Below are 25,390 nucleotides of genomic sequence, written 5' to 3'. Positions count from 1 at the left end.
TAGACATGCTGTGAAAAGCAGCTGTCTTGAGAAACTTTATCCCAGGGGAGCTAAAAGCTAAAATTCCTTGTTATGTCAGAGGCGAGGTGCATTCATTTGCAAAACCCTATGTTATTAACTTAAAGAGGAGAAACACAGAATCATAGAATAGTTTGGATTGGAAGGGACTTTAAAGATCATCAAATTCCAGCCCCCCTGCCATGGGCAGGGACACCTCCCACTAGACCAGGCTGCCCAAGGACCATCCAACCTGGTCTGGAACACCTCCAGGGATGGGGCAGCCACGACTTCCCTTGGCAACCTGTTCCAGTGTCTCATCACTCTCATGGTGAAGAAATTCATCCTAATGTCTAGTCTAAATCTGCCCCTCTCCAGTTTATACCCATTCTCCCTCGTCCTATCACCACAAGCCTTTGTGAACAGTCCCAAGCCTTTGTGAACAGTCCCACCCCAGCTTTCTTGTAGCCCCTTCAGGTACTGGAAGGTCGCTGTAAGAGCTCCTTGGAGTCTTCTCTTCTCCAGCCTGAACAAGCTCAACTTTCTTAGCCTGTCCTCATATGGAAGGTGCTCCAGCTCTCTATTAAACATCCTGTATTATCTTTGTAATAAGCTCTTGGTTTGATGATTACAGTCAACGAAACCTTGATGTCCCACCCACCTCTATGGATTCCTCACAATGCAAGAGTAATAAATACATCAATTTAAATAAATTTGAAGCATAACCAGCAAAAAAAAAGGTACATGTCAGAAAATGCAATGAGAAGATCTAATAAAGGCATTTTCAAATGTTTTTTTCTGGACTGGGGATCATTTCTTAGCCAGGTGTTGAATGCCAGGAAACACAGCTTCTTAGTACTTCATGAAAGCCTAAATGAACTACAATATAGTTGGGCAGAAGGGTTTCCCGTGCACCAAGCAAGATGGGACTGAAGTGTGTATCACATCTGCAGATCAGAAAGGCAAAGCAGTTGTCCAAGTTGACCATCAACAAGCAGCTGGGAGCCCTGGGGCACAGATTCTGACCTCCATCTCCACCCCACCTTGCAAGACTTACACTGTTGTCAACCAGCTTTGTGAAGGGACTGTTGGTGGTCCAGCTACACCATTTTTTCTGCAGCTGTGGTATTGGAGCCAGGAAGTCGTGGAAAGTGCGGGCACTCCACGTGCGTTGCCTGGGATAGTGATTTTCCAGCTGGACATTCCCCTTCTCAACAGCATCTGCTCCGGCAGCCGCGTGATTAGAGGTCAGCCAGTCAGACACGGAAGCTGGGCTCGTGACACTTCTTTTTAGGTTTTTGTCCTGAAAAGAGTAAATAAAGGTTGTTTCCAGTATCTCTCATCAAAAGTTTTTTAAAACACTTTAAGAATATGCTGTTCGTGTGAGAGACTGATTTCTTCAGTGGTTCTCTTCTCAGGACAGGGCACAGGAACGCAACTTCTCACTGCTCTTTCATCGTGCTGCCAGCAGTTCCCTGGCTTCCCTGGATCAAAGTTTTACTTTGCTTCCCCAGTGACAGGTTTAACACTGAACTGGGAAATTTCAGTTACATAAGAAATAAAGTCCTACCGCTCATTAACCAAATACATCAAATATCTACAGCCATATCACACTGGAGATATCTGACAAATCAGAGTTGTAAACTTCACTGTGTGAAACATAATTCTGGTGCTCTGCTTGGCTCTTGGAAGGCTCCAGAAGTGTCTGGGGAAACAAAACTTCAGGGGGGTTGGGGCCCACTGAAGGGAGCCCAGAAGCAAGCAGTGAGAGAATCAGAAATCAAAAATACATGATTCAGGAGGGAAAACTTCAGTAAGTGGTGCTCTTTATCCTATGGTAGGGAAGAATTAAGAAAAGAAAAATACTTGAAAACAAAGAGAAAGGGAATAATCTCTTCTCAGTGTCTGTGGTGAACAGAACAAGAAGCACGAGGCCCACATTGGAGTTAAGGAGATTTTCATTCCATGTAAGAAGTGTTTTTCATGTGGAAAACGTGATTTAGCAGTAGAACAAGATACCCAGACAGCATAAAATTGGCATCACCAGAAGGTGAGACCACATTAAACCATTGTCACAAGCTCAGTACATAAGCCGAGGTGATCTGACAGGGGAATGAACTGTTAACAACTTCTAAAGATCTCTTCTATATTTACTTTATATATTCTGATGTTGCATTTTAAATCACATTTTTTCTCCTTAATATTGATGTAGGTTTAGAGGCAGAAAAGTTGAAGGACTCCTGTCTGTGCTACAAATCTCCTTTCATTCTTACTAATACTTCACCTGTTATTTATGTAAGCTCTGCTCCCCAGCTCTACGTGTATTTTTAACTCTCAGCTGTGTGAATATGGTTGTCATAAGAAGAATGCAAAATCCACATTCCCAAAGTTTACATAGTCTTTAAGGAGGGTATGAAATAAATCCCACACTGTCCTGGATTTTAAAGCTCTGAGAAACTAGAAACTTGTCATTTGTTATTTCTGAGAAACTGAATCTCTCAAGTTTCTGCAAATCAAAGAAACATTTAGTTAAAAAATGTCATATTGGAAATGGAGGGGCAGAGAGGCAAGAAATGAGCTAGTACAGCAGAAAAAACTTCTCAGTAGGAAGCTGAGAGAGGCATCAAGCTCTGGATAAGCTTGTTTCAATACTAAGGTCTTAGTCTCAAATTTGATTAAAGTAACAATCTTTATAAATTTATAAGCCAGCTGTCTTTTCCTCAGAAGCCTCTTTGGCTGATTTGGGATTTATTATTGTAATATTATTATAATTACCTCCAAACTGATGTAAAAGCTGGCCACTGATTTTGGGATACAGATACTGGCAGTAACTACACAGATGAATAATGTATTTTCTTAGATTTTTGAAAATGTCTTTCTTAGAAAAAAATATTTCTTAAACCTCAGTGATAATACTCTTTATTCAAACCTTTGCATCTGAAACTTGTGCAGTCTGGAATAGAAGTCAGAGGTCCTCCTGGCCAAAGGCTGAACGGTGACTTAAACCAAATGAGAATTAGAAAGCCACGAGCCTCCTGAAGGACACCTTAGGAGCCGTCTGAAAGCCATCCTACACTCCATCTCCTCCCAGTAGGCCACGTACAGAGAAATGCATTTGCTCTCCCAGCTCTTGCCTCCTGACAGGGGGTTGATTTCTTCAAGTGGATTTTAAAAGTTAAAAAGCAAAAGCCAGTTGATTATCACTGGCTGCTGCCAAGCAGAGCCGAGGCTCACACTTACTGGGGGCACCAGGGTGCCAGCCAACATGTCTCATTAAAATTATTTGGATAATTCTTTAGATGAAAGCTCCTTATGGCTCATTTTGTCTACTTGAGCGTTTTGGGTGAGGTGAGTCTGACGGCATTATTTGCTGTACTGTAAAGGCTCAGGATTTCACATGTCTTTTCCCATGAGAATAACTTCTTAGCTCCTGCCAAGAAAGCGGCTCCGTTCCAGTGGAAAACTCATCCTGCTTGGCTAGTGCTGGCCACAAAAGCTACACACCTCTGTGGGGCCCAGAAGCTAAAGTCAGGAGCTGCCTAACCAGCTGCATTTTATACCCTAAAAACACACATGTAGAAATTAACTGTAAAGGTCTTTATTTCTAACATCCACTAACCCTGAGTAAAATCTAGTGGCCTGAAGAGACCCCATTTGAGTATTGGTTTGTAATTAGCAACTGTGTTCCATTTCCATCCCCTTGGAGAAAATAGTCTTCAGCTGTTGGGAAAGACCCAGTGTTGTTTAAAAGGCCCTTTCACCCTTCCTGGGCAGGTTTTCTGCTCTTGGAGGGATCTGCTTGGGAGTGTTGACTCACTTGTGTGCAGCATAGACATCAATGAGAAGGAGATGCCTCCTGAGCTGGTAATGTGATAAATTGCTGTAAATTTTTGGGTGCCTTCACTTAGAACCGTTCTGACACCAAGTATTTTATTTCTATCTAAGTCTCTTCTAGATTGCTTGCAGAAGGGATGGCAGAATTTAAGTTTTTCTTAAAGTGTATTTGTTGAGTCTTGCTAGAGTGGGGAAAAGATGAAGGAAAATGCATTTCCCTCCTGTCTCTGGGCTGTATTTGTATGTGACTGCCACCAGGTGAAGCTCTCCCCACTGGAAAGAAGGACCAAGAAGTGCAGGTGTCCAAGGGCGCCTGGTTTGGGTGCTGATACAGCTCCCAGTGCCCTGCTCTGCAGAAGGCAACGTGTTTGAGCAAAGGAAGGTGCCACAGCTGTTTTCCCTTCTTTCTCTCTTCCTGTTAACCAATGTGGCCAACGGGAGGAAAAGCTTAGCATGTGTCTTAGACCAGTGTAGGAAAATCCTGACCACCCTGGCCTCCTGGCTAATTTCCTAATCAAGTGCGGGGATACAGAATGCTTTTGGTTTATAAGCTGTGACTGTCCTGGCGCACGTGTGTTCCTTGTGCCAGTTTTTTCTCCTCTTGGGGAGGAAAAAAGAGGGAGGGCACTGGATAGGAGAGTACTAGCAAAGGGTTCCATATAGACTTGTAATGGATGTGCTCTGTCAGGCTCTACGCTCCAGGCTGAAGAGGTGGCAGCCAGACCAGAGACTTCTGAGCAATCATCTGTTTCTAAATAATGGCCCAGGAGTACAGGGGAGACAGCTAAAATGAAAGAACTCACCGAACTGCCTCTGGTTTCTGTGTGTATTTGAAAGGACCCAAGTACCTTTGCTTGAAGTGCTTGGGTTTTTTGAGCATACACTGTTAATTTTCACATCAGCCTGGTGAGGCAGTTAAATAGCTTTCTGACAAGCTGGAGAGCTGAATAACTTCCCTGACCACTTGGTAGGGGTGGGCAGGAACAAGTCTGACTCCCAGGCCCTTCCATTGCTACAAGGGATGTTTTTAATGGAACACAGTCTTTGCCAATTAAAATTTCTGGGGGCTGGTCCTACCTGCAGAGCTGGCAGAGCTCTGCATTAGCACCTGTCAGATCTGAGATAAACTTAGGCACTTGCTCTCAAAGCTAGAAAGATACTGGCTCTTGCGATCATAACCCACATCATTTGATGGCAGTTCAGCTTGAGGATTAGTGACTGATCCAGGCAGTTCTTTTAACTTTCTTGGGAAGTGGGCAGTAAGCACAGATAAGACAAGTGCTGCCTGACAGGGACATCCCATGGCTTCCCAGAGATGCCGGAGGGCATTCCTACCTGTATTCTGTAGGTAGTAAAACTCAGCCCGCTGGCCCCAGGTCCAGCAGAAATAATAAACACTTCATCACTCCCAGTCTCGGTGGTCACTGCGGATGTGGAGGAGGGCACATCTGGGTCAGTGTCCTGAGGAGAACATTCTGTGCTGCCTCCACAGGAGGTGACTGAGAAAACAAGAAAATCACTTAAGAGGGCTTGCTGGACTCAAAAACATCTGTTCCCACCTCCCAGACAGTCTAGAGCAGGCTTTGGTTGTCTGTCACACCAGCCAGAACAAAACTCAAGCCAACAGTTTGGTGTCCTGGAACCGCAAGCTTTTAAAAACAAAACAACAGGAGAAGGGAGGAACACCCTTAGGTCTGCTTTCTAATACAGACCCAAACTGAAATCCCTCATGATAAAAACAAGGTGGTGTTGCAGATCAGACACTTGCAGATTTGCTCAACTTCTTCTTTATTTGTATTTACTCATCTCTGTTAATACTGGGAGCTGTGCTTTTTGTTGAAACCCTAGCAATGCTGCTCCAGGGCTGCCTACCTGGTCCAGGCCACCAGGAGATCTCTGGCCACAACCTCCTTGATTGACCCTTCCTCCAAGGAAGAAGATGGGAAACTGTCATGGTTGGGAGCACAGAATTAGCCTTTAATGAAGATACCTTTGTGAAAGCTGTGTGTGTAATGGCTGATGGTTTAGTCGGGAACTGATGGGGAACTGATGACCTTCACCAACCAAAGAGGGGCACTGATACAACTTCTATGTTGTGACTCAAATTTGCAGAAAGTGACATCACCTGCAGCCCAGCTCAGGGTCTCTTGTTCTCAAAACACACTGTGAAATATATGTCATCTAGAGCAGTCTCATCCATAAAGCTCTTCAGAAGAAAGTTAGCTCCAGGAGTTGAAGTTGCCCAAAGAATTGTAAAAACCCATCCTTTCCACATGAGGTTAGGCACTGAACAGGTGAAGCTCTTCCACAACGTATGGATCTTTAGAAGTTGTTTGTAGCAGCCTGAACCTGACTCACTTGCTCTGCTAACCCAGTGTCTCTGCAATGCCGTGTGCTACGGCAGCTTTAGTTGGCAGCATCCTGGAGCTGTGCTTGTGTGTGCTCCTTGCCAGAGGAATAACCCTACCAGCGAGAGGGGAGAGCAGCAAGGAATAGTTCCCACAACAAAGGCTTTCTGCTGTGAAGTGACTCTCCAGCTGTGCATGGCTGAGACAGTGAGGAGGACTGCAAGGAAGAAATGATCTGATTAACTGGCTGGGGGCTGTGGGGTGCCCTGACCTGCTCCCGACGCTGCCCTGTGCTTACCCGCTGGCTCCCGGCTGACAGAGTGGTTGTTGTTTTCATTCTCCCGACTTGGCACCACCAGCTGGAGCTCATTGATATCAACTGCGGAGTTCTGGATCCCATTCTACAACTCAGAACATGCCCCAGTAAACATAGTCAGATAAACAGTGCAACAGCCAATATGAAAGAGAGAAACAGAAATTGCTGAAGCCATTAGCACTAACCTCCTGGTCACTGCATGCGTTGGACGAGCTCCTTTTGGGGCACGTTCTCTGCCTGAAAAGGAGAGACAGCGACAACAACAACAAGCCCACGAGTGAGTTAAAGAAGGTAAGGTCCCAGCTGTATTCATCCTATGAGGGGAATCCAGTAGGTTATGAGCTTTCCTGCCTACAGGAGCATCCAAAACACTTGCCAAGACTCAGAGCAACAGAGCCTGTAGGCCAGGGAGAAAACGACGTGTTCATGTGGTGGAAAGTCAGCTGAAGAGAAGAACCTGTCATATTCTTCCTATGATAACTGCAAAAGCAGTAACAGAGTTCAAACCTTTGCCAAGTCCCACCAGCCTCAACTGCTCTTTTGAGTCAGTAACTAAATAGCGGGATTGAAATCTTTGGTCTGAGCAGTGACATCGTTCTCATCCTGTTAGGTGGACTGTTTCATCTGCCTTGCCAGTATCATGTGCTGGTTTATATTTACTAAGCAGAGAGCATCAGACTGTTCGTTTGTATGAACGTTTCATTAAAAGGCAGAGCTGTGGCAGAGGATTCCTGGGTAAACCTCTTCCCCGGCTGAAGGGAGACAAAAGCACATTCTTAACCATTTTTTTTCTAAAATTGAGATTATGAAATAATTAGTATTATTTACTTTTGAGTGAATAAGACGTGAAGGTGTCACAGAGAGAGGGTGGCAGTGATGAATGTCGTAATGACCGAAGCAAGTGTGTACAGCAGTTTTCTGTGGGACAATGCAGACAGACAGGAGCACTCAGGCACTGACCAGATAGGATGGGACCCGTGTTACTGTGTTCCCTACTGTCTGTGCTGTTGGCTGACATTTTTCCCCTTCTTGTTGGAGGGGCTGGTTTGTTTTAAGACATTTAATCTTCCCCATGCAAGTGTTTTTCTTTTTGTAGTGATGGGCTGAAGCCAAGATTTCAATCACCATTTCATTGCTGTTTGTTTTTAAGAATGGGGACTCAGAGACCACCCGATGAGGCTGGCCAGGAGCTGGCATCTGCTCCATCTCAGGCATGGTGGGTTTCATTCCTTCACCGTATCATTGGATCTCTTAAAAAAGTGCCTATTGACTGGCAAGTGAATTGAGGGAGGCAAAAAAAAAACCTATGACGTGCCCCCAGTGTTATTCCTAGTGAATACAGAGAAGACAGAAAAAGAGAAGAGTTGGCACTTGAGAATATAATCCAGAAGAGGTCCAGAGAGATAGCTGGAGGCACAATGGCATCAGCCACTGGGTGGATTTCTTGGGGGAAACAGGGCTAAAGCAGGGAAAGGTCTTCCTTAATGCACTGATTCAACACGGAGGGATCAGGGACAGGCTTCCAAGTAGGAGTGGTGTTGCCTTATTAAGCAAGATCAAACCAAGCAGGAAACACTTCCGAGTGGGAAATGTGTATGCAAATATTCCACACAAGCACACACTAGAAGCTCTTATAGGGCACCATTTTAGCAGGAGCGACCTGGCAAAACATCCCCAAAATAGTGAGTCAGTGTGTTGGTCAAGGCATTCAGGTAGATGGTGGGAGAACTGCGTGTAATTCCCTGCTTTCTACACATTGCATTAATTATTTTAATCTCTTCCCAGGTCATTCCTGCCAAAACTCATGACAAAAATTTAATGAAATCTGATATATTCCTATAAAATATCCTTGTTTCAAGTAACTGGCATGTTACAAGCAAATTTCTTAAAATATTCCCACACAGGGATTAAAGAGCACAAAGGAAATGCTCTTCTCTAAGAAAACACAATTTAGCACATATTTCTTCCACACTGAACATCAGGTATTGGCAGCTCAGACTTGTTAGTTAGCTGGATGGTCTCAACTTTTGGGTTTGTTATGTGAACTTTTAGCATGACTTAACAAGTTTGAGTTCTCAGAAACGCAAATAAAAATGTGTTCGTTGGACTCTCATATACAGCTGTCCCATTTGTAAGATCTTCATATTCTCTGTGGGGCAAAGCTAAAACCACAAAATATCCATTTAAAAGTCTCAGCAACTGACAGCTATGATAAACTAGGATAGACAGAGCAAGTTCTACACTTATAAACTGAAATACCTTGCATCCATTTGGCTCCTTTCCTTGCCCTTCTTTATAATAAATGTTATGCCCTACAGTATTTAGCAGCACCATAACCACCTTGAAATCCATACCACAGGCTGGCAGACAACCAAAGGGAGAGTAAGGTGCATCCCCAGCAAAGCGAGTCTTCTGTGCAAGTATTTGTGCTGGTTTGGAGTGGAGTAGAGTTAATTTTCTTAGGAGTAGCTGGTGTGTGGCTAGGTTTTGGATTTGTGCTGGAAACAGTGTTGATAACACAGGGATGTTTTAGTTACTGCTGAGTGGTGCTTACACAGCGTCAAGGCTTTTTCTGCTTCTTTTCTTCCGTAGGCTGGGGGTGCACAAGAAGCTGGAGGGGACACAGCCCAACTGACCAAGGGATATTCTATACCATATGATGATGTGCTCAGCTGAGAAAGCTGAGGGAAGAAGGAGGAAGGTGGGAGGCTTTCAGAGTGATAGCATTTGTCTTCTCAAGTAACTGTTACGCATGCTGGAGCCCTGCTTCCCTGGAGGTGGCTAAGCACTTTCTTGCCAATGGGAAGTGGTGAAAGAATTCCTTGTTTTGCTTTGCTTGTGCACACAACTTTTGCTTTGCCTCTTAAACTGTCTTTATCTCAACCCACAAGTTCTCTTACTTTTACCCTACCAATTATCTCCCACATCCCACTGAGGGAAAGTGGTTGGGTGGTGCTCAGTTGCTCATTGGGGTTAAATCATGATAGTTTGGTAGAATATGGGGGAATAAGAGAAAGAAAAGTCGTGTTCTTCCCAAATTTTAAATTAGGATTAAAAGATGGTAACTAGCTAAAACGTCCTCATTTTATCTTTTTTGCACCTTGGGTATTCAGTGCCTGATTTCCACTGAAATTTGATTTGCTGTTAAAAACTAACACAAAGGTCAGAATTTCTAGATTTGGCCAATAATTTTGGTGGAAATATGAGTTTTTTTGTCTTCTGTTCAGAGTCTGTGTCACAGTGCCTGGAGAGATGCTCTTGTTTGCAGGACTGGGGTTCTTAGTCCTTTAGCTCTCTCTCCAGTGGGACCACATCTCCCACGGCGCCCTCCTACCTCGCCACCAAGGAGAGCAGTGATTTAGATTGGTGTGCAGCTCATGGATATAAAGCAGCCAATGTGCAAATACACCAGTTTCCATCACTTAAAAGAAGTTGTAATTATATTCTTTTTAACAAAGTTGCTTCAAAACTTCTCAAGTAAACCAAAAAATTCAAGTCTGTTTGAAGCTTTGTGAAAATTGTCCAGTGTTCCCAAGCAGGCAGCTCCAGCTCAGTCTAGCTGTCTTAGGTCTCTAACTAAACCAGCCTGATTTGTAGAGGGAAAGAAATGGCCTCAAGTTGTGCCAGGGGAGGTTTAGATTGGATATTAGGAAATATTTCTTTACTTAAAGAGGGATGGAGCACTGGAACAGGTTGCCCAGGGAAGTGGTGGAGTCACCATCCCTGGAGGTGTTAAAAAAAAATGTGTAGATGTGGTGCTTTGGGACATAGTTTAATAGACATATTGGTGTTATGTTGATGGTTGGACTTCATGATCTTTGAGGTCTTTTCCAGCCTTCACAAGTCTATGATGGCCCCAGGCTCCGCCAGGGGAGGTTTAGGCTGGACGTTAGGAAAAAATTCTTTACAGAAAGGGTCATTGGGCACTGGAACAGGCTGCCCAGGGAGGTGGTTGAATCTCCTTCCCTGGAGGTGTTTAAGGCACGGGTGGACAAGGTGCTGAGGAATATGGTTTAGTGTTTGATAGGAATGGTTGGACTCGATGATCCGGTGGGTTATAACCTGGTTATTCTGTGATTCTGTGATTCTAAGTGGAGGACATGGTTACCACAAGCAAGGAGGGACTTCTAGGTTGTGCCTGGCACAAGGATGGCAGAGGAAAGGTCTGGTTTTAGTCCAGAAGTGACTAGGATTATCTAGGAGGGCATTATATGATGAAGGAAAAGTTTTGTCCCCAGGTGATGATCCAGCTGCAGGCAGTGACTGGCAGGGCAGCTTGCATGGAGAGACATGCAAGACACGATGACTCGATGAAATAGCTATAAGCACAGGGGGCTGTAATTGGAAACAGGTCATTGGCAGGCTATGCAGATGTGAAATGCAGTTGCAATCCATGGCTTGCAACCATCAAGCAAAAGTCTGCCTGCATTGGACAGGATTAAAATTAAATAAGGTGGACACGTCTGTTTTTCCTGGGGCTTGGGAAAGAAAATAAAAAATACCCCATTACTTGAGCCAGGCCTCATGGCCAAAAGTAATTAGAATTATTGGCCAACTAACAACTGAAGCTTTCTTTCCCTTGCCGAACAGCAAACAAAAGCTGCAGTGTGGCAGAGACTTGGAGTTTCCCCAGAGAGCTTTGCCCTGGCTGGATGCAATGAGCCCGAGCAGACACTGCTGACGATTTGGTGCATTGGAGTCGCGGTAGATGCCAAGCCCATCCCGGGCCATTTCTATCCCTGGCAAGGCAGAGCCTGCTACTTTTAGCTGAGCAATAGCAGCAGATAGGAATGGGAAAAAAAATTACAGCTAAAACTGGTACCAGAGGAGCAAGCAGAGTACGATGGGAAAAGAAAGTGGAGGGCAAGTTTATGAGGCCAAGAGCTTGAAGGTTACTATTAGCATCCTTTGCAATGGCAGGCTCCAACCAGGGCAAGTATTATCATGCCTCAGAGAGCTGGTCCCATTCCTGAGCATGCTGCGTTGCTAAAGCGTCTTCATTTCTCCCCTCAGTCCACTCCTCACAGTCCTGACATTTTCTGCAATGAGGACAGGCTGTAGCTAATGCACATTTGACAACTCATTTCAAGCCCATTTAGGGCAAAAAGCATAAAATGGAGTTTTGTGGGCTCAAACTAAAAGATGTTTAGATGCGCTTAATAGCCTCTGCAGGCTTATTCAGAGCTGCGTTAAAAACTCCACATCTGGGAAGTGTAGATGAGCTCCAACCAGCACCAGTGGTTCTGGGGCCAGAGACCAATATCTCAAAGCAGCACAGTAGGGAGGGAGAAAAGACTCTTCCAGTGCAAGACAAGTGAAGTTGCTCAGCACGGGACATGGCATCGTTTCCACGTGTGCCAGGTCTCACTGAAATGCTGCAAATCCAACAAGAAATAAGGTATTGCAATCAAGGCCTCCTTGGAATAGCACGTGGGGAATAGAGACTGGGATAGTAAATGGCCTTTCAGGAGGCTAAAGGAGTAGAGATAGTCTCACTAGAGAGTCAATAGCTGAATGAGGTATATCTTCCTTTAAAAAAAAGTCATAGAGCAATGAAAAAGCATAAATCATAGAATCATAGAACAACCAGGTTGGAAGAGACCCTCTGGATCATTGAGTCCAACCATTCCTATCAAACACTAAACCATGTCCCTCAGCACCTCATCCACCCGTCCCTTAAACACCTCCAGGGAAGGTGACTCCCCAACCTCCCTGGGCAGCCTCTACCAGTGCCCAATGACCCTTTCTGTGAAAATTTTTTTCCTAATGTTCAACCTAAACCTCCCCTGGTGGAGCTTGAGGCCATTCCCTCTCGTCCTGTCCCCTGTCACCTGGGAGAAGAGCCTAGCTCCCTCCTCTCCACAACCTCCTTTCAGGCAGTTGTAGAGAGCAATGAGGTCTCCCCTAAGCCTCCTCTTCACAGGGCCCCTGGTAGGATGTATCTGCAGTGACCAGAACATACAGACATTTTGTGGAGGGGGAAGAACTGTTTAGTTTTCCTCTGTTGGTCAACAACAACAGAATATTACTTTATTTTGTAAACATCTGACAAGCAAAAAGCCAAATTGTGCGTTTGAGCAGCACAGCCTGACCTAAACAGGCTACGCAGAGTAAACTTCAGCCAGGGTAATCTCAGACTGATGGTGTAATTTTTGTTTGGAATAATACTCAGCTTCATGGCTAGTTGCAGTGAAATTAAATAGTGGTAATGGAGCAAGAACAGCCTACTCAACATGTTGTATCAGCCCAGACTGCTGCCATAGTGAAGGGAGCATGTTTCTGTCTCTTTTGAAGGTTGGCAAGGGTATAAAAATAAAGTATTCTGTATCTGGAAGACATTTACCACCAGACGTTTTCCTTTAGAGCTAGCAAAAAATTGTGGTTTAAATTAGTGTTCTGCAAGCTCTTTAAAAAGAAAAAAGGTTAGTTAGATGTAACACATGCAAGTTTAACTCTTACAACTACGAAAGCTCAGGCTCTGAAAGCAGGAATTTCTATATACAGCAATAGAGATTATATTTAAGCTTCACCACCTTGCCCACATTCTCTTATACTCAGTATGATGGCCTATATTTCGTATTTATTCCACAAGAGCTAGAAATGTAGCCTCCAAAAGGTCAAGGGAAACAAAGTTCCTCTGTCAAACCAACCTCAATGACTCGGAGCGGCTGGGCAATCCTGAGACCTTTGGGGTTGGAGGATGCACAACAGATGAGGCAGGGGATGCAGGAAGAGAGAGGACAGGCCAGTTGCGTGCTACCCCTGGGAAATGAATGCTATTAGTAATACCCAGTCACCATAGTGGAGCCCAGCAAGGAGCAGTATTTGCTTCAATTTACCTGATATTTTCATTAAAGTCAAAACATTTGGAAAATACTGTTTGTTTTGACAAAAGCCTGAGGAGCTTGGGCTCTGTTTTGAATTTGTTGGAAGGGGAAAAAAAATGAATCACTGTTTCTACAAAAATGTTTCCACTAGGGAGTTGGTAAGAAAAATGCGAACATATGCTGGGGAGTGGAGAAGCTTTCCCCTAGTAGATATAAAGGAAAGAAATATATAAAATAAAAGCAATGGACTAGTGAGGTATGCTCTTGTCACTGACTAGTTCTAGCCATTTAACTAGTTAGCAACAGGACCTGGAAATCAGCAACTCAGCCTGACCATCAGCTCACTTGACCATTTCATTTTGGGTGACATTTAGGGACAATCACAGGTACTTCCATACAGCTCTTGGCTCTTCCCTTGCAGGCAAAGGGATGTGCAGATGACTGCTAAACTCATGAAATGCTTTGGAATTAAAATGCCTGCAGAGTCTCTTGGATAAAGCATGCTACAGTCTGGGAAGTGCTATTCCATCTTAACTCTAACTAGCAATACTTTTGTTGTTATTCACTCTTCTGCAAAGCATTAGAGGCGGTTAGGGTCGAACTGTGAAACTGCTGTGAAAAGACACAGTGGCTCAGCCTGCTGGGGAGTCTCAGGGAAGGATGATCTTTCTGTTCACATTTGATCATTGACCACTTAGTGCCCCAAAGCTGAGGTTCAAAGGCACCACTGGCATTGAAACAAAACAATGCCCAAGAAAGTCCTCAACCTTCAGGTATTTCTATAGGAAAAAGAAAATAAATTGGAGGCACAGTAAATTGTAGAACTGGGAAAGAAAACCGAGGAGCGTAGGGCAGGAGTAGTGCTTGGCATCCATCTCCTCCACACGCTTTACTGTATTTAAAGCACAGCAAGCATTAACAGAAGAAAAGAAACATAACTTTGTTTTCTAGTCTTTTTCCTGTATGGATAATATCACACACTTTACAGGCTCAGGTATGCATGATCTTACCTGCAAGTTATGCAGAGGGCAAAGAGCAAAGCAAGCGCAAAGAAGATAATTCCTGTTATAATTGCCAGCATCATCATATTTTCCTTTCTCTCCTGCCTCATAGCATCTACAGAGTTAGGTTCGGTGATGTTCTTGTACTCAAAGAGCATTGCAAAGCCTCGGCCCCGGTCTGTGGTGGTGATCAGTTCCATGATAACCTCAACCATTTCCAGAGATGAACCAAAGACCATGGTCTTGTTTAAAGGTGAATTGGGTCCACAGAATCGAGAGGAAAATGTGATAAGATCAGAAACATATAATACATCATGGGGACAGACATCCACTGCTGACTGTGGGCTGGAGGAGATTTCCACAGGCAATACTGTTGTGGGAAGAGTCCAGGTCTCCACCGTAACTTCATCTCTCTCACTAGCAGCTAGATGGGCAAGCAAGGTTTTCCCTTTCAAATCTTCTTGCGTTTCCAGGCCACTGGTATTTTGCCTCTGCATTGTGGTGCTACCATCCACCAGGAACGGCAGCTCTTCTGGCTGAGCCTTGGTAATCACTTTGGGTTCTTTAATCTGCTTCAACTGATTTTCTTCAGATGCTTGTTTGGCTTCATCTTTTTTTGAAGCAGTTCCTGGAAGTTCATCCAGATGACTAGCAAGGTCCTTTGACTGATCTCCTGTACTGCTCAAATTCTGAGCTACCTTTGGCATCCAAGTCTGGAGAGAGGGTTTTGTTGTACGGAGAGCAAAGTCCAGGTTTTCCTCAAGAGCAGGCATGTCCTTATTTCCTGTTTTATCAGGGGCTGAAAAACCATCCCAGGGGGTTGGAGTTTCACTAGAGCTTTCAAAAATGTCAAAGTCAAAAATTTCCAAGATAAGATGGGTTCTCATGGGAATGAAAAACTGCCAAACACAGTGTGTCCCTGGGTAGTAGTTGTTTGGAAAACCTGGTGATAAAATCAGGCCTCTTTCCATTGATTCCACCACTGCACCGCAGGAATAATACACCTGGGAAGTAAAACAAATAAGTTTACGTCTTGTCAGAGATGATATACAGATGCAGTCTGCTAGACCTGCTGATGGTCCTACTCTTTTCTTTCCCTTCAGGGACAGGCACAAGTTAACCTCAAGAAAGGGGAATTCATTAAGCTCGTACAAGCCTATCTTCTGCTTTCCTATTTGAAGCATTAATCTAATATATCTAATATGGGAAGCTGCTCTTAGAGACTATGGAAACATGCACTGCATGATCAACCTTCCCAGAAATATAACCCAAATGAGTAATTCACATAATTCTCATTTTCTGCTGCAGGTCACAGTAGCATTCATTTCTGCTGTTAGCTAACATACAGCTTTCTGACCATACAGATGTGTTGTCCTAAACAGCTGGTTGTGTGATAAAAATCTCAAGAAGCTAAAGACAAATTGTGTCACCACAGCATCCTTAACTCTGTATTTTCATTACAAAAAGGTTTTTAATGTAAAAAAAAACAAACCACTCTTGCATTGATGATTACCCGTGATTCATCCATCCAACTCATCTTCTGTTTCAAAGATATTCAGCATTATTTACTGGGTGAATTGTTTCTTCTTCAAATGCAAAGCCTCTCAGAAGAGTGAGAGCAAGTACCAGCTCTCTAATAAACCAGCTATCAGTGTGCATTTTACATGGCACAGCAAGAGGCCCACGTAAAATTTGCCATCTCTTCTTTCTCCATAAATAGCCTGCAGAATCCAAAGAGGAAGGAAATCCTAAATGGTGGCACTAAATACTGTGCTGCTGCTTCTCTAAAGGTCCATGAGGCGGTTTTCAAACACCGAATTTACAACTACTTTCTCCCAAAGACACTCCCAAAGCCTTTTTTCAAGTTTCTATCATAAATTCAGAGAGCACTGAGCCCTGTCTGCACCTTGGGCAATTGTTTTTGTAAAAAGGAAAAAAATAAGTCAGAAGTACTTAGGTCACAAGCCCATCTAGGAGTGTGAGTTTACAAGCATTAATTGGAAAAGAAAAGGAACGCTTTGGGTTTGGTGGGGTTTCTTTATTGGAAATGATTAGTTGTCTTGGTCTGTTATCTATTTAAACACAAAGGAAGTTTGGCAGTAGAACAAACAAAGCTTATGAAGTCCATATAAAGCCACAAAGATCAAAATACTCCAGATTTTTTTCTTCCTGGTCTCTCCTCTTGGCTCATATTGAAATACAAAGAAAAAAATGCCATGCTGAATGTTAGAAATCCTTAAATATAATTAAAACAAAAAGGCCAGACCTGTTCTGCAAGGCATGAACTTTGTTTTCTAGCAGGTGCTTTTCATATTTTGAGTGAATTCAGGGTGGATGGCAAGATGGCAATGGAAAAGGATGAAAACAGCAGCGTGGGTGGAAATTGTATTCTGTATTCAACATGAAATCCAATCCTTGTCTTTTAAAAGCATCATTTAAATCAAAACTTATGTTAAATTATAGTGGAATAAACTGCAGACTCTCATTTAAGGCACCTGAGCTGGACTATGGTTTGAAGTCTCAAGCGGAAAAGAAACCACATTCATGTGCCAAAAACGTATTATTCTCTGTCTGCTGCCTTAGGAGTCCCACAGCATGTGATATCAAGATAAATTAATAGAAATTTACTGATTTTGTCTGTAGGAGGTTGGGGGTTTAGTCTAAATTAGCTAATTCATGGTAAAAATCCAGATGAAAACAGCAAAACTTTGTGTCAATTTAAGAGGCTACAGATCCTAACATTGAGATCCGTTTGTTAATTCACACCAGGATTACAGACACATTTGTTGTCACTTGGACTTTACTGAAAACTAGCTGGTTTCCAGTGAATATGCTCCTCTTCCCTTAAGGAGAGGATTGCTCCTACACTTGCAAGAAGCAAAGGGGGCTTTTCTTTGACTTTCTTCACATTCTTTTGCTTTGTCCCACACTAGCCTTTCGACCTCACTTTTAAATAAGACATTTGCATAGCAAGAAACAGTAAATAGTGTCTAACTTTTCAACTAAAATATGTACCCAGTTTTGGAGGCAGAATGTGCACCAGAACTGTTGCGATCACAGGGTGGTACTCCTGGATGTGGGAGGATTGCAGATTGGCCCAAACCTCCTTAAATTAGCAATGTTTTGAGGGTTAAGATTTTATTTTGAGGAATATGTGAACTGATCTAGTTGCCTTTTTTCAGATACTGAGAAGGCGCTTGGAGACATTCACAGCCCCACCTCTACTACCAGAAGACTTCGTTAACACCCAAAAGCAGCAACCACCAGTTCGGCGGATCTTGTGAGATTAATCACTAAAGTGCTGAGTGGGTAAGCGCCTCCCCCCATAAATCCCTCGCTCCTGCTCTCAGGATAGGGTCCCTTTCCTGCCTGAATTTTCACTTGAATCTGGCATCATCTGGAGAGAAATACCTGGCAGACTCTGTGCACATATGAGGAATCTCAGATTCAGACTCAAATGCCTCTTGTTCCCCCACAAGCCACGTGGCCGCCAGCTGGCTGCGATATCTAGCCGAGTCCCAACAGGTGCCCTCATCCCTGAACGCGGGCAGGGGGGATTTGTGCAATGTGTGCATTCCAGAAATACAGCTGAAAGGTCACACTGGTGGGGGAATTGTTCCTTTATTATGGCTTGGGAATCTGAAAAGATTCAAGACTTGCTCTGACACCAGGAAAAAAACTCCACAAGGGACAGGAAATGCAAGACAGATCCGAAGAGAGAGGGGAAGGATTTCTGATGAATTTATAATCCACAGCTGAATGACTGATAAAACTGTTTGGTTTATTTGAATCATCCATTATGAAGGTTGAGCTTCATCAATTAGAGTCAGATGTTCCCTTTTGCAGCAAGTTATAGACTCATGGGCTTTTGACAGAGGCATGCAAAAAAACTAGCACATTTTTAATCTTTGCAAATTATAGGTGGTTGTTTTTTTTAAAAAAAAGAACACTTGATACATGCCCACGCCAATTAGGTCAATTACAAGCAGGGAGAATCAGATTATCAGTCTTGTTAATTTGCTTTTCAGTACTTCCCATTCTGGCTATGAGTCCCAAATGTTTAAAACAGTTGTCTTGAACTGATCCTCCAGCCTGCTGTGCTCAGACGTACCCTACCCGCCTTCTGAGGAAAATTGCTCTTGAGAAGCAAGTGGAACTGACAAAAAGCAGAATTCCCATGCAAGAAAAGGGGAAAATAATTGTTTTGTCCATATGGGAATTTATTGTAAGGCCCAACCAAGTATATGCACAGGAAAAAAGTAGTTATCATCATCTGAGTAATATAATCCTCAACTCTCTCTCCATTTGCACAACTCCTACAAACGTAGCCCTGGAGCCTCTGCATTATTCCAGTAGGAACATTGTCAGGGAATCAACACGTTTAAAGGGAATCCTGCCACAAGAAGAATTTAATTAGCACCCTTTCTTTGCTCGCAATTACTGCCAAAGAAGTCACCAGACTAGAGCTAGAGCATGCGCAGGAGCAAGCTCTTTATTTTGCCAGGAGAGGACAAGTTCTCGTGGCACTTCACATCAAAGCCAGGAGACCCTCCTGACTGCTTCCACTGGAGTGAAGCCGTGCAGGAGGGTCTTGCAAAAAGCCATCAACAGCGAGTTGTGACAGCCTGCAGCTGGCCCACAAGAGCCCTGCAGTGATGGGTACCAGCCTCTGCTGAATCACTAAAAGCAGGCAGGGCTGTTTCTCAGGCTGGACCTGCCTCCAAGACAGAAATGCTTCTGGCTAGGGGCCCAGAGGGAATGTGGGCAGGATACTGCAACATGCAGCTGGTAAGAGAAGGTGATGTGGCCCTGTGGATTAGCTTGTAAGGGCACAAGAGCTGCTAAAAAGAAGTAGAAACAAGGTGAAGCGCGGTACTGGCTAGGGAAACCCTCAGCCCATTTGTGCTCCTAGTTTTTGCTGAAGCCCAAATAGGTGAAGTAGTTACAATTTTTTTTCATTCACGTGAACACTGGTTGCAAGTAGCTGCTGTCTGCAGCATCCTGAAGGATGCTGTCCTGCTTGTGTATCTCATGCACAATCCCAAAGACTGTTTATTTTTAAAATATATTTCTTTAGAAGAAGAGAAAGGAGGACAGTCTGTCTTGATGACTGTCATTCCTGTGTGACCACAGTCTCGGATTCTCTGGGTTGGGAACTGTCCAATGCAGATTGTTTTCTTTTATAACATGCTTGCCCAAAAAGTATCAAGCTCTCTCTGCATACTTAGAGTCAGAGTGAAAGCCTCAACAGAGGAAACTGAAGACAGACAGTGGTGCTACTAAATTTCTAAGACATCGTCAGGGGCCAAGCCACACACTGAACAGAGATACCCAGCTGCAGGCTTGCAAGAAAACGATGTGCAAAGATCATAACCCACTTTGACCTCATTAATGCCTTATGCACATCTCAGCTTCTCTGCATTTCTCACATGTATTTCCAGTTTCAGGCAGACTTAAAAACATCACTTTCAATTCTATTTAGAAATGACAGAGAAGGAATAATCCACTATCTTTCAAACTGACTGAACATTTATTAGTCTTTTCAGGGAGGGTGTGTATTATCTCCTTATCCAAGTTAAAGGACTTTTTGGTCTCTGCTTGAAGACTGTACTAGAAAGATTTAATACTAGATTAATGAGTGAAGGTGACGTTAGAAGCTATTTATGCAGTCCCTGGGCTCTTAAAAAACATCACTCTGAAGTCAAACTACCTGGTGATGATCCTGTGCTTTTGACTGAAAGGTTCTTTTACTTTTTCTCTCTTCCTGTAAAATAGCCCCACTACATAAATAATCCTTTACTGATTTTCTTCTATTTTTTTAAAGTAGAAAAGAGGAATCCGTTCCCCACATAGATTTTTTTTTTCACTTGATTTAAAATACAGAATCCACTGGAGCCGCCTGGTGCCAGAATAGGACAGTAGGCAGTATGTGGCAGCTGTATAGTAGCCTTATCTTGTCAGCTTAGAACTGATTCAACAGCAACCACAGAGATATGCAAATATGATCAGCTTCTGGACAGAGAAGGAATCTTAGAATCCAAGATTGTTCAGTCTGGATGACTAAATTTAACCGTCTGAGCTCACTGTAGTACCAGTGGGGGTAAAATCCAGCAAGCTTTATTTAGGATCCCTCACCCCTCCAAAATTAAAAACATCTTACGTGCACATATACACGCACATGTGTGTTTCTTCCAAGGGGTTCGCAGCACTTGGAGACTACCTCACCAGGTCCTTCACATTTTATTCTGCCCCAGGGGCCTCTTTAAAACTCTGGCTCCACCGACCTCTTTGCAGTTGCTCATAACATGCAGGGTGAGGTATGGTATCTCGGTTACTTCCCCCTTCTCCCCTTCGAACGTGGGGGGTTCATTCTGAGTTAGAGATCACTTGCACTCACTAGGACCTTTGAACAGATCCAGCCACCTGGAATGGAAGAGGAAGTGGCCCAAACTTTCAGCCAGTGCAGAAAGAAAATGCTAAACTTGGTGTTCTAAAAAGAAAAGGAGAAGGAAAAGGGGAACTGGTCATTCCACACTCCCAGCTTAGTGGGGGGAAATAAACTTTAGACAAGTCTTTACTTGCTGACGTGGCTGGAACTAGCTGCAAAGCTACCAGAAATGCAATTCTTGTGGTTCCCAGTGAAAGCTCCAAGTTCTCCTCTCACAGTATTTCCATGGAAGTCTGAGATTTTTGGATGCTTGTCAAGTACAGGATCTGAGGAAAGACTATCCTAAGAATAAGATCTAACACTCCAGTCTGTTCATTTAAGAAGTGACCACATTTATTTCAGTAGCTGACTGATCTAGAAATCAAAACTGGTTGGACTTCTTCCAAGCGGAGGACAACGTTAATCAGAGACTTTATAAAATTAGCACGTTACTACTTACTTTTGCATTTTCAGCTCATCTTTACATGCAAGGTTTGTTCTCTTTCATTAGCATGAACTAGATCCAGCAGCAGCACAGCTATCCTATTTTTCACCTGGTAGTACAAGATTTCCTGGAAATGCCTTGGAATCACCATTTCTCCCTCTGCCAAAATGCTCTGCTGTTTAAAGCATGAGACAACAGCAAAAGAAGACTCTCTCATCCTGTACTAGGGCAACTCTTCAAGTATCTCTGGATGCTTCAAAGCAGCAGGCCTGGTAGAAGTAGATCAGGACATGGGATTGACAGAGTATAACAAAAATCCTCAACACTTTGCTTAGTTATTAGGACAGAGTTGTCTCAGTCTCTTTTTTTCCAGTTCTTAACTATGATTTTTTTTCCAGATCTCCAAAAGCATTCTCATCAATTAAGAGAGTACCCTGCTTGCTATAAGAGGTCCCCCTCTCCCACATAACTGCACACACACTTCACGTGTGCTCCTTGCTCCCTGGGCAAATTCACATAAGCAAGCACTGAAGGGGGTTCAGTTGTGGGACTCTGAAACTGGGCCAAGCATACATTTGCTTTTAATACATTTATGGTCTCAGAGCACTTGCACTCATGTTTTTAAACAAGGGTCTAGTATTTCTTCAAGTGGGTGCAACCTGCTGGATTTAAGCAAAACCCAAACCACATTTTTTTAACAGATGCTCTATTATTTCAGTGGTGGGTAGCAGCAGTTTTCTGCCACATGAAAGTGATTATGGATTCAACATTTCCACTCTGCAAATCCCATTTTCAGGAAAGACCCTGACTTGTCTTGTATTCCTTCTTGGCACGCATCAGACTGCCTCACAGGGCCCTGTCTTCACAAACATCACCAGCTTTTCTACTGGTTTTAATGGTTTACAGGATATTTGAAGAGGACAAATACACGGGGTAGGAAGGGGAGAGCCTGTTGCTGCAGGAGACAAGGAAAATAAAAGTAGTTAGAAGAGTAGAGGAAGGAAGCAGGGAAGCGGTGCAGCAATTAGAGCAAAGAATGCAAAGGCTGAACAAGACTTCAGGACTTGGAGGCCCAAATATGCCTCAGAGTGCAGACATCATCTTATTCTTCCCATATGTGACTTTGCTGCAGCTGAGCCCTGAGCTCAAGCATCACAACAAGATTGTTTGGAAGGCGCTGCTCTATTTCACCAGAGAACAGATAACCTTCTCCTTGCTTCCTGGGAAGACAAAACCCAGGGAGGATGGTAATGTTTGTATACCCTTGGACAAAGGCAACTAGGCTCTGTCAGGATAGAAGGAAGCTGGCAGGGCTCAGGATATCCTCACCTGCTCCAGATCCCTGAGGCCAGCACCTAATGCCTGTCTGTAGATGTAGCATTTCCTCCAGCAGCTTGCCAAGCCATTAGGCAGGTCATTGCCACAACAAATCTCTGTGAATCAAAGCAGCTGCAGAAGAAGTGGCAGGAGAAGGTCAGGGATCTCATTAGAGGCAGGAGGCTGGGGCCCCTCAGCCACTACGAGGTCCCAGCTTCGCAGCTGCAGTGTATTTTGATACCTGGCCTCAAGCAGATTGCATAACTGCACCGTGAGGTCACCATCTCTCCTGCTTGATCCTCTCTGAGAACAGGAGGTGGGGAAAAGCAAAATCATAAAAAAACCAAACACGGGCACTCCAACAAGCACCAGGCACAGTGACACACTTCAGTTTCTGTGGAGAACAACCTCCTCATTTAACTCCAGAGATGCAATGTCTTTTTCTCCTTACAAATAAATGCTTGTTCCCAGAGACACAAACAGGGGCTGTTCTCCAAACAATCACCCATGGAACAGCGCAGCATCATCGACAGTATATGCATACACTGTAACTTGACATTTCTACTTGCCTTTGGCACAACCAGAGGAATCATAGAATGGTTTGAGTTGGAAGGGACCTTAAAGATCATCTAATTCCAAGCCCCCTGCCATGGGCAGGGACACCTCCCGCTGGATGAGGCTGCTCAAGGCTCATCCAACCTGGCCTTGAACACCTCCAGCCTAACACTCTGCTGCTTTTGGGAAATGCGAGTGAGAAGCAAAACTAGTTTATCCTTACTAGGAGATGCCAACCTACACTGTATTTATAAGCAGTGGGCAACATTTTCTGCTGCAGATATTTTGAGTCTGCAAGATTCCCACATGAGGCTGTGAATTAAGATCACTCAGCTCTGGGCACAGGGCTCTGCTGGCTAATCTGGCTGGCCTCCCTCTGCAGACATAAGCCAGAGTTGTTTCCTGCAAAGGGGAAATTCAGAGCAGAAGTTAGGGATAGTTTTAACAGGCCGCTGAAAGAATATCTCCCCCTCTCAGCAAAGGTGGGTTGGTAGCTACGTAAAGGTGGGTTGGGTCTCAGCTATGTTGAGCATTGCAGGTGAAATCACAGCATATTGAAAAGGTGATAAAACCATTCTTGCTCTTTCCTTATACGATAAATACGCAGAAGTTTTAGTTCTCCCCTTTCAGTTCTTTAATTAAGATTGAGTCGAACTGACCTACAAGAAGCTTTTCAAATTATAGCTATATAAGCCTGGCTAAGCAGAGTTCTCTCTCCTTTTCCAGTTCTTTCTTCGATTTACACTTTTAAGGCCAGAAAGTCTTAGAATGAGTAGTTTTCCTCTGGGCTTGGCAGGATCCTGTCAGTTTATGGGTGCTTTTGCTACCTGTTTGCCAGGTTGAACTTACGACCAGGAGTAACCCTGACATTCACTGATAACTTGGTCATAGTTGTATGCCAAGGTGTGTACATGCTCTAGAAGTTGATAAAAATATTGATAGGAGTGTGAAATGCAGATAGAAATGCTGTGGAAGAGATCCAGGCCCAGGTATAGGGCATTTCTAATTTTTCCTTTAATTTCATTGATAGTCTTGCATCCAGGTGCTTTTACCAGAAACTAAGTCCCAGGTCTTACTCTGAACTCTTCTTCATCCCTCACTGCAGCCCCACATTGCAATATTCATTCCCTTCTTCCCACCTTGGCCTGAAAGGGACAAAAGCCAGACTGCTTTTCAATGAAATGTTTTGAAAAATCCGTTTAAAATATGCAAATCCAGGGCTTGGAAAGACCCACTTGATTTGGCAGCGTCCCCTGAGGACTGTAACTATTACACTCATAAAGCAGAATTATTTTAAACAGAAACCTGTCATTAGTATCTCATAATTTATCATGCTATGTTCATGCAACAAATGCAAGTGAGACAGGTCGTTATGAGAGCAGTCTGAGCCTTGTCTTTCCCCTTTCATCCCAATGTTAGCTTTCACAGCTAAGGAAGCACATAACGTATCTAAAGTAACATCCACCAGGGAGTGCTAGAATTCACACCAACAACCAGCTTTTTCTTGTGGACTTTTCAGACTAATTCTTGAAGGGGATAAAAAGGGGAGCTAACTCTTGTGACTGGACATTCAACAGACAAATAGAGATTCTCCAATACAGAAGCAAGATGCCACATCAAATAAGATCCTACATCTATACAAAGCTACTATCCCTGATCTAGTTGGGGTTTTTTGTTGGTTTTTTTTTGTGGAAAACACCCTCATTTAAACATACAAAACCATGTAAAGCTTTAGAAAGGGAAACAAAGGCATCATTTAGAGTGTCTCTTCAGGCAAATAATCACGAATATGATGGGACCGGACCATCATAAATAAAAGTAAGGCAGTGTAATGAAGCCTTCAAGATGCCATGGTCATTTGCTTCAGGGTTTTAATAGGTCAGCATAGGTCTTCTTTCGATTAGAGCAAGTTCTTATTTTCTCATTAACAAAGCATACACAACACACCGTAGTAAAAATTAACAGTAAACAATAGGGTTGGTGGGAACTGACGAGGGATTTTCCAGAAGATCAATCTGGTTTTCATTTTCTATAAACTGAACAGGCCAAAGCAGCTCAAATTAAAGATTAGAAAACATGGTCAGATTGCTTGAACTCCTTGGAAAACAGATTAAATATATAGCAAAACAAAAGCTATAGTGCTGCAGTAAAAGTTTGCTCATAGAGTTCAGTATGAAAGTCCATTGAGCAACCTATGTGTGTTCATAGGAATCTGTAAAACTAGTGTTCCTGATGTAACTTTATATATATAACCTCCCAAATACGTGGGGGAGATTTAAATAATGAAATCCATATGTAGCTTAAGTGCCCCAAAACGCTTTGT

General features: G+C 43.5%; 1 protein-coding gene across 1 annotated transcript in view; it reads right to left on the bottom strand.

Annotated features, from left to right (window-relative positions):
* Nucleotides 1–25,390, bottom strand: part of LOC138728063 (uncharacterized) — a 35,255-nt gene that overhangs the window by 2,411 nt on the left and 7,454 nt on the right. The window contains exons 2-6 of the mRNA XM_069871082.1: nt 14,333–15,327; nt 6,681–6,732; nt 6,478–6,580; nt 5,167–5,330; nt 1,055–1,300 (exon numbers count right to left, since the gene is read on the bottom strand). Coding sequence (XP_069727183.1) covers nt 1,055–1,300; nt 5,167–5,330; nt 6,478–6,580; nt 6,681–6,732; nt 14,333–15,327 — 1,560 coding nt within the window. The remainder of the gene's footprint in view (nt 1–1,054; nt 1,301–5,166; nt 5,331–6,477; nt 6,581–6,680; nt 6,733–14,332; nt 15,328–25,390) is intronic.

This window comes from Phaenicophaeus curvirostris, chromosome 17 (genome assembly GCF_032191515.1).
Source record: "Phaenicophaeus curvirostris isolate KB17595 chromosome 17, BPBGC_Pcur_1.0, whole genome shotgun sequence".
Classification (NCBI taxonomy): Eukaryota; Metazoa; Chordata; class Aves; order Cuculiformes; family Cuculidae; genus Phaenicophaeus; species Phaenicophaeus curvirostris.
Note: the sequence above shows the minus strand (reverse complement) of the source record. Positions and strands in the feature narration are given on the sequence as shown.